General features: G+C 58.8%; 1 protein-coding gene across 1 annotated transcript in view; it reads left to right on the top strand.

The window, feature by feature from the left end:
- The window catches only part of LOC111730469 (5'-AMP-activated protein kinase subunit gamma-2-like), a 74758-nt gene that overhangs the window by 2306 nt on the left and 59146 nt on the right, over nucleotides 1–13306 (top strand). Inside the window, exon 3 of the mRNA XM_023521781.1 lies at nucleotides 4966–5245. Within this exon, the coding sequence (XP_023377549.1) occupies nucleotides 4966–5245 (280 nt within the window). The remainder of the gene's footprint in view (nucleotides 1–4965; nucleotides 5246–13306) is intronic.

The following is a 13306-nucleotide window of genomic DNA, read 5'->3' as shown; positions in this document are numbered from 1 at the left end:
CAGCTCACTCGAGGTGCCACCGAGGCAGGACTCCCTCAGCGAGAGTCCAGGACACACTTCCACCTCTGCTCCCACCTGCCCGTCCACTTGCATTCACACCTGCACATCCACCTCTGCTCCCACCTGCACATCCACCTGCGCTCCCACCTGCACATCCACCTGCGTACCCATCTGCACATCCACCTGCGCTCCCACCCTTACATCCACCTCTGCTCCCACCTGCATATCCACCTGCAGGTCCACCCTACATCTGTTCCCTACGTCTCGTGCCCTCCTGATGCGGCCTGGAGACAGGGCCTTGGATGAAAGCTGTGTCGATGAGACGTGGAGTGGGGGGTGGGGCGGGCCTAGGGTCTGGCTGACTCTTGCCCGAATCTTTCCTTGGTTCCCCCCGTGTCTGCCCCCGCCCCATCCCTGGAGGACAGGCATGGCCTCCTCCTGACTCGAACTTGGTAGCTAGACTCCAGCAACCTCTAGTTACGTTGACACAAGGTCACCTTATCGATAGCGGTGCAGCCAGGGCTTTCCAGACTGCCGCGGAAGGGCCTGCTTCTTCGCCGGCCAGATTGCACCCCTTCATCTTAGTGATCCAGTTCAAGATGCAGACACCCCCGTGCGGAGAGCACAGTGTGGACTCTGCAGACGTCCGGCCCTTTCCGAGGGCGGGAGGTGGAAGACGCTGCCAGGCGCCTGACGTGGAGAGAAGGGGGAGGACAGGTGGGTAAGGAGGGGACCCTGCAGGAGCCACTGAGGTCTCTGAGGAGGGGGGACAGCCAGGAGCAGAGCAGAACAGTGGACGGTGCAGCGGCCTCTGCCCCCCGGAGCCTCGGTGGGTGCAGCACAGTCCCCAGCGGAGGGCCTCAGGCCATTTCCGCTGAAGCAAGTGTGGGTGAGTGTGGACTCGCAGCCATGAACTCGGAGATTAAAGACGTGACCACGTCTCTCACTTTCCCTGAAACTAACTCAGCGCTAACTCCACGGACCCTGTCCCACCAGCTCAGCGGGAAGCGTTGGTCTCCGTCGTTACTGGATTCCTCGCTAGGCTCGTGCAGACGTGCCGGGCTTCCGTGCGGCACACAGACTCGTTTTTAAAATAAAGGACCCGGACCTCAGAACGGGAAGGACCCGCCCATAGTCATGCGGGGTCCAGTCCAGGTTGCCTGATGCTCAGCCCAGTATACTTTGCACTGCATCCAGACACCCCAAACTGGGCCGGCGAGAGAGGCCATGCAGGGACGTGTCCTCAGCTGGGCAGATGCCGCATCGGTGCTTCCTGCCCCTTCTGGTTCGTCTCTGCGTCTTTGTACCTGTGACTGAGACCCCCATTTCCGCAGGGAGCTTTCCCTCTTCAGCAGCGGTGGCTGGAAATCCTCACTGGCCGCCGGGCTGAACGTGGGCTGGACACTTGGTGGCGCCCCCTGCTTTCTACGAACCCTCTTCCACTTAAGTGGCCGGGCCTCATCTGAGCCCCCAAGGACACCAACCTCAGTCAGTCGACACAGCTCTCCCAGGTCTCCTCCCGTCCCCTCGCTCTGTGCCCCTGCCTCCAGAGGTGGCAGCTCCTTGTCACGTGACATGGCTCCATGCAGGAGCTTCTGGTCACCTCGACCCCTGCATGGCTCTGGTGTGCGGCTCCCAAGCCAGCGTCTCCGGGGTCACGCAGTGGCACTGCGGTCAGTGTTCCTGTCTGTGTCCCTCGGTCCTGGGACTAGGAGCCCGGCTGCTTTGCTCAGCTTTCCGGGCAGCTCGGCTCTGTGTCAAGCCCGTGCTCACCGCTTCCCATGAGAGGCGAACGACCTCGTCTGGGCAGCAGACGTAGCGCGGTGCCTGGCCCGCGGCAAGTGCCCAGGGCAGGTCTGGGTGGCAGGCGTGACATCGGATTGTCATACCCGCTGCAGAGCACCGTGAAGAGGGGCGACCACCTCCCGTCAGGCTCCCGTAGGGAACGCTGCGTCTGGCCGGGCCTCAGACACGACGGGGGGACTTCCGTCCGTGCTGGCTCTGGGCACGGTGCCTCCCGGATCCTGAACCACATGGGTCTCAGCCCGGAGCTGCCCACCATCGGCTCGCTGGACGCTCCCTGCAGCCTCCGTACCTCGGCCCCTCCCCCATCCCCGGCGTGAGTCGGATGCCAGGGGCAGATGTCCTTGGCCCCGGCCCTCACCTTGAGCATACCCAGCTCCGCTTCCTGGTCCCCTCACCCATGACCCCCACACCTGTCCACCACCCTCGAGCTCCCGAGACACATCGTCGGTCACTCGTGAGGCCAGCGCCCCGGGCTCCTCGCTCTCACACACCTGCCACTCTTTTCTTCCCTTTCTCGCAACTTGGGGAGCAGCCAAGAGGGGGCGCCAGGCGGCCCGGCCTTGCCTCAGGGGCTGCCCCCATAGCCATGTGACAGATGGCCCTGTCCTTGGAGCTCTGCCTGGCAGGTGGCCCGTGTGCCCACTCATGAGCCCCCAGAGCCAGGGGCTCACGAGGGGTCTCTGGGCCTATGTTCTGATCCAAACCCAGGACGCGTGCAGTTACGTTTATCAAAGTATTTTATCGTAGCTTGCCCAAGGGCACGAGCTGCGGCCCTGTCTCTGGTGGCTTCAGTGGGCGCCATTGTCCTGCAGGGAACAGAGTGGCCGTGTGGGGCCCTCTCACCTCTCACTGTCGGGGAGCGTGGTCAGGTCCTGCGGTCCCGTGGGAGAAGGCTGAGCCCAGCCACGCCTACCGTTCTGCCCTTTTTAGGGAGGGGGGCCCTTTCCAGGTCTCCCCGCTCTGGCTCGATGGCTGAGCCCCTGACTGTGGGCCTGGAGTTCTGAGCACAGTGGAAACCCCCGCCCATCCAATAAGGTTCACGCTGGCCCCCAAGGCTGTTTGTGGCTGGCTTTCGGTGGCAATAGCCCAGCTTCCCCCGTGACCTGTCCATGGTGGCCTGAGTGGATGCTCTCAGTCTGTGCTGTCCACTGAATCCCCTGTCCAGCTCTGGGACACCTCCGCCCATTGCCCCGTCCAGAGCCCTTAGCTTTCGGCACCTTCTCTGGTCCAAGACCCCACGACATGCCGTGGTTCATGCCCCCGGAGACATTCTCCACCTGCTCGTTCTCACGGCAGCTGGTCTGGCCTGTCCCCTCCGTGACCTCACAGGGACCCTACCCTCTTTCAGAGACCCGACCGTCGGCCTTTGCTCAGAGGTGCTCCCTCCTCCCCAAGCAGCACTCACTGGCCAGAGCCCAGTGAGCGTGGAAGACGTCTCTGGGGTCAGCCTTGCCAGCAGTTCCTGTACAGGACTCTCCCTCTGCCCTCGAACTTGACCTTGGCCCTGTCTCTGGCAGCTCCCCCTCCCAGCTGTGACTGCTGCGTTCAGTGGCATGTGGTATGAGGGTTAAGGCCGTGGGCCCTGAGGTCCCTCTCCACCAACGACCAGCTCCGTGACCTTCGCTCTGCCTCCAGCCAGCACCTCTCCCAGCTTCGGGCTCGGCGGCACTCAGTGAGTGAGGGTTAGCGGTGACGAAAATGGTGTACCCTAAACACAGCTGACCGTGCCATTCCCTCACTAAAGAACTATCCTAGACGATCCCAAACGAGGCTTCTACCCGACATGTGGCATCTTTCCATCCTTTGTCCCTGCCTCCCCAACTGACCACAAACGCCAAGGACCTGTTAGGACAATGCCGAGGGCTGATCAAGTAGGTGTGAGGCACATTCTACGTGCCAAGAACTGCTTCATCTTCACGACCCCACGAGAGGATGCGTGTCCTCGTTGGGCAGACGAGAACATGCAGCTTACGTCGCTTGGCACAGTGCTAGAAACGGAGCCAGGATTCCCGCTCCAGTCTGTCTCCCTGCTGTCGGGTGGCATCCTGCATCCTGTGTGTGCTCTTCCCAGAGCGCCCCATGTCCACAGGCACACGCCACCCCCCCACCCCTTCGAAGACCTTCTAAAGATTCGAAAAAGCTTCAGAAAGCCCGGGTCCCTCAGGTGGGTGGGGTAGTGGCTCAGCTGAATACTCTAGAGACAGAATCTGAACACTTTTCGTATTAAATGGCTAGAAAAAGGAAAACTTGAGATTCTCTGCAAGGTGGCAGCTTTGAGTTATCTGGTTCTCATAGGGCATGGCCTCGCTGTCTCAGGAGCCTGCTTGCTCAGGTGAGGGTTTGGCGTGGGGTCCAGGGAGAGGTGGACTTGCGTTTGAGGGTCACTGAAGGTGGTATCCCATCCTTTTAGGACACGCAAGCCCGGTTTGGGGGCGCCCTCTGGTGGTGGAGGAGCTTGTAGGGGTCCTGGGTCCAGGCAGGCACCCGACGTGGACAGAGGCCAGAGTGGGCACGGAAGCCGCCTCCAGGCACACCTGCCTTCTCGGCACAGCTGTGGTCACCAGGGGTTCGGTGTGTGGCCTCATCCTTGTCCCATGAGCCCGGGACAGGTCATCGATGAAGCGAGCCTCAGAGGCTTTCGGCCTCGTTCACGTTCTTCCTGACCCATCAGCACCTCAACGTTCCGGTGCCAAAGCAGCGTGGGGCTGAAAATGCACCCCTTCCTGGCACCAGGCCCACTGTCCAGATGGCAGAGATCCGTGTGCCCCTTTGAAGAGGCGCAGGAGAGCGTAGTTCCTCCTTGGGAGGGACAGGCATGACGTCTTGAGAAGCAGGTGCCAGGAAGCAGACCCGCAGACGGATCACAAGGGGGAGGGCGCGTCGTTTTGAGCCATGTCTGCTGCCCTTCCTGGCCTCCCCTCCACCTCTAGGAAGCCCCTCTAGATTGCTGGACGGAGGTCAGCGGATGGTCCGTCCTTGAGGCACTTGCCTTCCCCAGACCACTTCTGTCTGTAGACGAGCTCGGGGCTGTTTCTCAGGCAGGGTTCCCAAGGGGAGCCGCTCGGTGACAGAGGACCTTGGAAGAGACACGGACGATAGCGATGGCTGTGGGACAGGGCAGAGGTCTGAGTGACCCCATCCGTTTGCCTGTCTCTGCAGGTGGACAGCCCCTTCGGCTCGGGCAGCCCCTCCAAAGGATTCTTCTCCAGAGGCCCCCAGCACCGGCCCTCCAGCCCCGTGTCTGCTCCCGTGAGGCCCAAGACCAGCCCCGGCTCCCCCAAAACCGTGTTCCCGTTCTCCTACCAGGAGTCCCCACCCCGGTCCCCTCGCCGCATGAGCTTCAGTGGGATCTTCCGCTCGTCGTCCAAAGAGTCGTCCCCCACCTCCAACGCGTCTACCTCGCCCGGGGGCATCCGCTTCTTCTCCCGCTCCAGAAAAAGTAAGACACTGACACTCTCGTTGCAGGTGGGTGCCGGGCTGCTGAGGACCTTCCCTGTGGCCGCTTGGCCACGGTGCCACCGGCAAGGGCGCCGGAGCTGGCCCGGTGGCTGATCGCGACCTGGTGCTGGGTGCACGTGTCTGCGTCTCTCCCCCGGGAACGCACCTCTCTCCACGTGTCAGGTTCCGCCTGCACTAACCCACCTGGTGCGCCGCGGCCCCTGAGGAGGCCCTCGCTACCGAGGCAGGGCCTCCCGCCTTCCCTCGCTCGGGCCTGGCCCCAGGGCCTGTGATTTGGGGTCGGGGGACTTGACCGTACCTGTTTCTGGCAGATCGACCCCAGGCAACGGGGGTTCATTAGCTGGAGAATCGGGAAGGAAATGCGTGTTTAAGGCAGAGTTCTTTAGGCTCGTGGGTATTCGTGATCTAAGTGTAAAATACTCTCAGCTGAGCGCCATTGGTCGTAGTTGGACATTTACCAGGCGGACTCTGAAGCGGGGGGAGTTCGCTTTCTCCTCTCCTGTGTCTGGGTGCATCTCTCTGCTCTCCTCGGCTCTGACGGCGTAGAAGGTTTTTATTCAGGGAGACGGTGACTTAGGGAACAGCCTTGCACTTGGGCGTCGGGAGTTGGGGAGCGGGGTCTGCTTTTATGTCCAGGCTGCGCTGGCGTCGAGACCTGCAGGTCAGTGCAGTAGGTGACCCACGAGGCCAGGCCACAGAATGCAGTCTCAGCCTCTGTGACTTAGAAGGAAAGGGTAGGGGTGTCTCTCTTCTCTCTCTTTAAATTTTTTATGGTGGTGTGGGGTGTTGTTCCCAGTACCCCTAAAGTCACCCCCCACCATGAGCGGACCTAAGTGTAAATGCATAAATGTCATATGACGAAGTAGCTGTCATGGCTGACGTGACCAGGTGACATGGAGTTGAGAACTGTATCTGTGAAGCCTGAGGGGACAAGTGTGTCCCAGCACTGATGTTCCGATGTTCTAGGGAGCACCCCAGCTTCCATGACGGGGACCCTGACATGCTCCAGTATTCCATCATCGCCTGCATCAGAGTGTCCTGTTTCTTCAGAGGTAGCGTCACGCGTGCGTTGGCTACGATGGATTGAGGCTGTTCGTTTTCTGGGTGGCCATAACAAAGTACCCCAAACCGGCTGGCTTAAACAGCAGAAAATCATTCTCTCACAGTTTTAGAGACCAGAAGTCCACAATCCAGGGTGTCCGGAGGGTCGTGCTCCCTCTGAAGAATCTAGAGAAGTGTCTGTCCCGTGCTTTTGTTGGCTTCTGGTGTGGCTGGCAATCCTGGGTGTCCCTTGGCTCGTAGAAGCATCGCTTTGGTCTCTGCCTCGGTTGTCACGTGGTGGTCTTCCTGTGTTTCTCTCCTGTTCACGTAAGGACACCGGTCAAATGGGATTGAGGGCCCACCCTACTCCAGCGTCATCTCAGTGAATTACGTTTGCAACGACCCTATTTCCAAGTAGGGTCACACACTCTGAGGTTCCTAAGAAGACATGAATTCGGGGAGAACACTTTTCACCCTGGCACACAGGTCGTAGGAGAAGCCCAGATCCAGTTCCTGTCCCGGGCTGGGCCGTAGGGGATACTGGTGTCAGGTGGCCAGCCTACCAGGGCTGTTTGTGAAGGGGCGGCCTGAGGTGGCCTTCGGGAGGGATGCTGGGTACCGAGAACGGGCCAGCAGGAGCCCACGCTGCCTTCTTCAGTTCGGCGTTTGAAAGGGCCCTTCAATGTCCTTGGCTAGAACATAGCCTGTTTCAGGGTTCTGTTGTGGTCAGGTGCCATGGGGTGGGCTGCCAGTTAAGGCTCTTCTCTGCCATCTGTGGAGGCAGCCACGGGCTGGGCTCAGGAAGACCCCGGAGTGGCCGGCTGCTGGTCAGACCAGCGTGGGCCTGGCCCAGAACAGCTGCCTGTGCCGTCACCCTTGAACCAGCCAGCCCGGGTCCTCAACTTGCCCCGAGTGGAAACCGACTAGCCCAGCCCTGTCGTCGGTGAGGTGCGAAGGCGGGGCCATCACCGGGAGGCCCCTTGGGCCCCTGCCACCTGACTCTCCAGGCGTGAGTGGAGGGTACACAGTCTTTCTGCTCTTCCTCAGTCTGTTCCCGGATCAAGGTGCCCAGACTCGGTATTGCTCCCTGCTGCCCCAGAACCCGTTTCACGAGGTCGACCTTGGGAGTGGCGCCGTCGGCCTGTGCGGAGGGCCTTCAGCCGCCGTGTCCGTCGGAAGGGGTCGTGAACACACTGTCGTTACACCAGCCCCCGGGAGAAATCTCATCATCAAGGAAAGCTGGACTTCTGAGCAGCTGGGTTGTTTCGTCTGTAGGGGACACCGATGACAAAATGGCCCAGTGTTTCCTGTCCGCATTGCCTGCTGGAAATCTTAGAACCAGATGTCTGTGAGGGGCATATTTCTGAATTCGTTTGTGGTCCGTGTCCTTTACTTTCACATGACTGTTTTTACGATGAAGATGATAATCTTTTGGAAGGGTTTGGGGCCATTTACGGAGTTCAGGAAGGGATGGAGCCAGGCCTGCTCCGATGCGTACGCAAGCTCGGTAAAACCATCAGCTGTTATTAGGGAGAAGGAAGGAGAGGAGCGGGGACTTGTGAGCACAACTGTTTTCAAAGGAGAAATAAGAAAGGAAAAGGAGACAGTTCAGTCTCAGACACTCCGAGAGTGAGAACGGGCATGTGGGTGGCAGGCACGGTGCCAGGTGCCATGCCTAGTCTTGAGACCAGCAGCTACCGAGGCTGGCGGCATCCCGTGCCCAGGGAGCAGGGCCGAAGCTTTGTTCTGGAAGGATTTCCTCTCTCGCAGGGTCTGCTCGTGTGGAGTGGCTACCGTCCCTCAGTATTTACCCTGGTCGACTGGCCCAGTGGCATGTTGATTCAAGACGTGTCTCGGGTGTTCTGGGGTTTTCACGAGCCGGCTTGCCCTTGACGATCAGGGTCAGTGACCCCAACCCAAACCATAACCTACTTTTCTGCTTCTTCCCCTAATACAGTGGTCAGCAAACTATAGCCTGAGGACAAAATCCGGCCTGCCATCTGTTTCTGTAAATAAAGTGTCATCGAAACAGTCAGGCCCACTTGTTTCTGCAGAGATCACGTGGCCCACAAAGTCTAAAGTGTTCACGTTAGTCTTAAGTGGCCATGTGACAGTAGAAGCTTCCAGAACAGTGAATCCTTATCCTCGAAAGATGTTTTCTCAGCTTGATTTAGGATGAGCTTGCTTTAGAGGTGACGAAAGGCAAGTGTATGTCCGTGAGTTTATAAACTACAAATAATGAAATTAAAGTGTTTTTTTTTTTAAAGCAGAAATCCTGCAAGTCAGCAAGGCAGAACCTTAAGAAGGATTTTGTTTCATGTTACTCAACTGTGCTCCGTAATCATTGGCAGTAATTATAATACTAAAAACATTATACCTAATAATCATACATAATTATACCTGCCACTGTGTGCAGTCTAATTGCATCATATGTGATGATTGTTTTAATCTTCATAAAAGCTCTATGAAGTAGTATTTTTACTGTTTTCATCAAAATGGAAACTGAGCCTCAGAGAGGGTGAGTCATTGAGCAAAGACCGCACAGCTCATAAGTGGCAGAACCAAGATTTGAACTCAGGTGGTCTAACTCCCAAATCTGCTTTTAACCCAGATGGGAAGACTCCACTTTAAAGGGTGAATTTTAGGAATATAAAGCCAACGATAGGACAGCTAGCTAGCCATTTGGCACCTTAGTCATTCCTTACACAGAAATAATTTCCCATATGGAATAAAACTTTAAATGTTATTTAAATGTCCCCGAAGCGGGTGACTGTCTCAATCTCGGAGTGTCAGACCTTTGTAAAGAGCGCAAAAAATACGTTTGTAAACACAACATGAGTGTCGACAGCCTTTCTCGTCGTCCCTGGAGGTCCGTGGCTTTTGTCCTCAGAGTTTTCGTCCATGGATCTGGGCACAGGAGAGCAGGTGGGTCATGGCACGTAGGGCACAGAACTGTCTAAGGGAGAAATGCATAGATGCGTGATGGGGGGTTGGGTGAGAGAAGATTCTGGAAGGTGGATTGGCGTTCGGGAGGATTTGGGAGCATCTCGGAGAGGGAGACCAAGGACTGAAGCCCAGTTACCGTGGGACAGGGATGGAAGAGATGAAGGGCACGTTTGCTGGCGCGTTACTGTGTTTTGGGAATAGAAGCCCAGCCCCGGCGCCCACCCTGCCCCTGTGAACACCTCCCCACAGACATCCTCAGGGGACCCACCCCTCGGAAGGGCCTTTCTTTACCGCCATATAAAACAGAAGCCATCTCTCCTAAGTACCCTGCCTTTTCTCCACGAGAAATGCCGTATATTTACCAGTTTACTTGTCTGCCTTCCCCCGCCACAATGTGAGCTCTGTTGCGGGGGCGGGGGGGGTGGCGGGGGAGGCAGACACGACTCTGCTTTGCGACAGGCTCCTTGCTCGGCGTCTAGAACAGTGCCTGGAACCTAGAAAGCATCCGACAAACCCTCTTCCACACGCTCACCAGTGACTTCCCTGCTGGCCGAGGCTTTCTCAGACTCGGGCTGCTGCTGCTTCTCCCACTCGCCTGCCTGGACGCACCGGGAGGTGTCAGCGGGTCGGCTAAGCACGACAAAACTCAAGGACAACACAGGAAAGACGAACCAAAAACTGACCGCGTAAAGATGACCACCTCGAAAACGTAAACGTGAAAAACAAACGCTCCAGCTCCAGCCACAGACTCCAGCTTGGGGTCTCTGCGAGTTCTCTCCAGGGTCCTTAGAGTCCCTGTGAGCAAAATAGGGCTGTGAGGAGCAGGAGGACATACTGCCTACCCCCAAGAGAGTAGGTGCTGACGCCTGACTCGCTAAATACATTGACAGGCCGTAGGTCAGCATGGAGGCATAGGTGCTGTTGGAGTCTGTTTCTCCCCCCACCCCTCCGTGGCCACCCAACCTGGGAAGCTCCTCAGAATGCTTGCCAGCCAGGAAGGCTGAGCACTGGGCCACTGGGGACAAAACGGGGTTTTGGCTTTGGCACCAGAGGCACCTTTGTCCTGGAGGTTGCTTTTGGGGGTCACCATCATGTCGATGGAGGGCTTGTTGGGTGTCCTAAGAGGGGCAGTTGGAGGTCCCGGCCGTGGCCGTTTGCTGACTGGCTGAGGAGCATCTCAGTCTTTCTCGCCGGCCCGGCTGTCCCGGCACACCGCCCGCCGGACCCCGGCCTTTCTCACACATCCCGGTGTCAGATTCTTAAGAAACCCGCGGGCCTGCTCCTTCTGCTCTGAATAATTGTGGCTCAGAGGCTCAGCCTGTGGCCAGCAGAGTCTCAGCACAGACACAGAGACGCAACCTTGCTCAGCTCCTTCTCGGCCCCCCCGGGTGCTTCCATCTTTCCAGGTGGGATACCTGCAGACAGGTGCTGACGAGCCGCTGGGCTGCAGCCAGGAAACGTGGTTTGGAAGAGAGTCACATGCAGACAACCCTGAGTGACAGGTCCGGGAGACCACTGCTGACCCCTGGGAGGAGACGGGTCTCTGGAAAGCGAATTCTGCCGTGGCCTCACTTCCCGCCTACACGCCACCCTGGCATTGTCTGCTGCAGCATCTCTCCTTCTGACGAGAGTCGTCTTGCAAGCCCCCCCTCCATTGAAAGGAACTGGATTTTGATAAGTACAGTTGTGCAGCCATAGTGACGTTGAAGGAGCAAAGACACAGCTCTGCAGCTTCCCCCCCGCCCCACCCACATACATTTGATGACACGTCTCTGCATCCTTTCTAGAAGACGCTCGTGTGGGCCGAATGTTTCGTTTGAGCTCTATCATGCGGCCGTTTATGTGGCGTCACAGAAAAGGGAGACGAAATTGAGTCTGAAATCGCTGCTTATCACAGTTCCTGGAGGTGCGTTTGTTTCCTGTGGGCGCTGCACACAGGAGGCGCTCAAAAAACACTATCGAGTGACTCGTCCTGTCGATGTCACAAAGTCACCTGACCCCTTCCTACGATGCCGCCATCGCCGCCGTCAGTGTCCGGTTATCAGGTCAGGACTGCAAGGGTCGTACGGGAATCATGACGGAGCTCTCAGGCCAGCGCTCCCTGGGGAAGTAGGCAAGCTACGTTATTTCCGGCACTGTTAGTAGATAGGTGACAAAAATACACCGTGTCCTTTCATCCTTACAGCGACTCTTACGAGTTGAATTGTGTCCCCTCAAAAAAAGATATATGGAACGTCCTAAGCCCTGGCGTCTCTGAATGTGACCTGATTGGGAACTAAAGTCTCTGCAGGTGTCATTAGTTGAGGTAAAGTCACAGCAGAGTAGGGAGGGGGGCTAATCCCATGCGACTGGTGTTTTGTAAGATGGAAAAGACAGACACGTAGGAAGAATGCCAGAATACCGTATGACAACAAAGGAAGGGATTAGGGGGACGCGTCTACGAGCCACGAGTGCGGAGGGGGGGCTGGCAACCTCCAGAGGCGGCAGGAAGCCGGGAAGGGCCCGCTGCAGGTTTCAGAGGGGGCGGCCCAGCCGGCCGGGCTCAGCAAGCCTCGCGTTTTTTCTGGCTTTGTGGCCAAGTGACCACGAGGGGGCGACATGGCCTCACATTCTGAGCCTCACGCAGGGACATGTTGGCCCTGCGCGGGGGACAGAGACAGAGTTGGGACGTTGGCCTTCCCATGCACCCCCCCCCCCCAAGCAGCAGAAAGCTGACTTCCCAGAGCAGACACGTCATCCTCCCCCTGACCAGCCCGGCCGTCTGGGGGTCGTCTCATGTTGACCGCGTCTGCCCAGCGTGCCAGGCTCTGGGGACACAGCCAGGGACAAGCGAGTTCCTGCCCTGGGGGTCACGCCTGCGGGAGGGGGACAGTGAGGAATGCGTGTCGCGTGCGCACAGGGGTGGGGCGGGAGGAGGGCTGCTTTGCACGGGGCGCCAGGAAACGTGGTCCCCGTGTGAGGCATCTGGGCTCTGATAGGTCGGCCAGGCGGGTGTGGGGCGCCCGGCCGGCCTGGTAGACGTGGGAGGGTGCAGGCGTCCTGAGCAGCAGCACCTCTGAGCCCTCAGGCCGGGAGCGGGGTGGGGTGGCGGGTCGGGGTTGTGGGGTCGTGGGGAGGCGGGCTTTGGGGGGCAGGGCTACGGGCCTCGCAGGCCAAGGCAGGGTTTGGGACTTCACTGAGTGACCCCGGAAGCCATCACGTGGTGTTGCTGAGGGGATGACTTGCAGTCTGGACGGATCAGTCTGGCCACTGACATGGTAGAGGTGGACGTGGGCCAGCGAGGCCCCTGGAATGACCCGGGGATCAGTTAGGACGGTCTCCCGCCTCCTTCTCCTCCTGGCGCCCTGCCTCACCTGAGAGCCTTACTGATGGTACCTGCCTGGGGCGGTCTGCCGTCATTTCAGGTGCCCACACAGGCTGTGTTCCTCGTGGGTGCTTCTCTGCTTCTGCCTCGTGGGAAGTCGTGTGCTGGCCGTGTCGGGTGCCTACTGCGTGCTCCCCCACGCTGGTCCCCAGCACCAGGCAGAGCCTCTAGCCGCCCGAGCCCAAGGTCTCTGAGCACTGCCCTCCCTGGGAAGGGCCCGGGCCCCGGGCTGGGCTCACGTCTGGCTCTGCACGTGCATCCGGGTGAGGGGTGGATGGGAAGTGGTGGGAACTTGCAGAGAAGGGGCTGGCCGTCGTCACGACTGTGAAGGGGCAGAATCCCGGTGCCCAGGGCCCCCCTCCTCCCTCAGGCTGATGCCGGCTTTCAGGGGCGGCTCTGGCAGAGGCCCTCGGGCTGGAGGGTTGGCCGTGACGGACAGAGCTGAGGCTGCAGACTCGGGGGCGGCTGGCACGTTCGCTGTGTAACTGAGCAGGGGTTCCGAGCGTTAAGCCAGATGTGACAGATACCTTTTGGAAGCGGTCATCTGTCCAGAACCCCAGGGTCATGCGGCGATGGCTTTCAGGGACTGAGACACCAGGCATTTTGCCACCTGGCCCCCCACTGAGCAAGAAATAGCATCTCGTCTGCGTGGGCAGCAGCCCACACCGAGTGACCGCTACCGACGGAAGT

This window comes from Pteropus vampyrus, unplaced genomic scaffold, assembly GCF_000151845.1.
Source record: "Pteropus vampyrus isolate Shadow unplaced genomic scaffold, Pvam_2.0 Scaffold316, whole genome shotgun sequence".
NCBI classification, from domain to species: Eukaryota; Metazoa; Chordata; class Mammalia; order Chiroptera; family Pteropodidae; genus Pteropus; species Pteropus vampyrus.
Note: the sequence above shows the minus strand (reverse complement) of the source record. Positions and strands in the feature narration are given on the sequence as shown.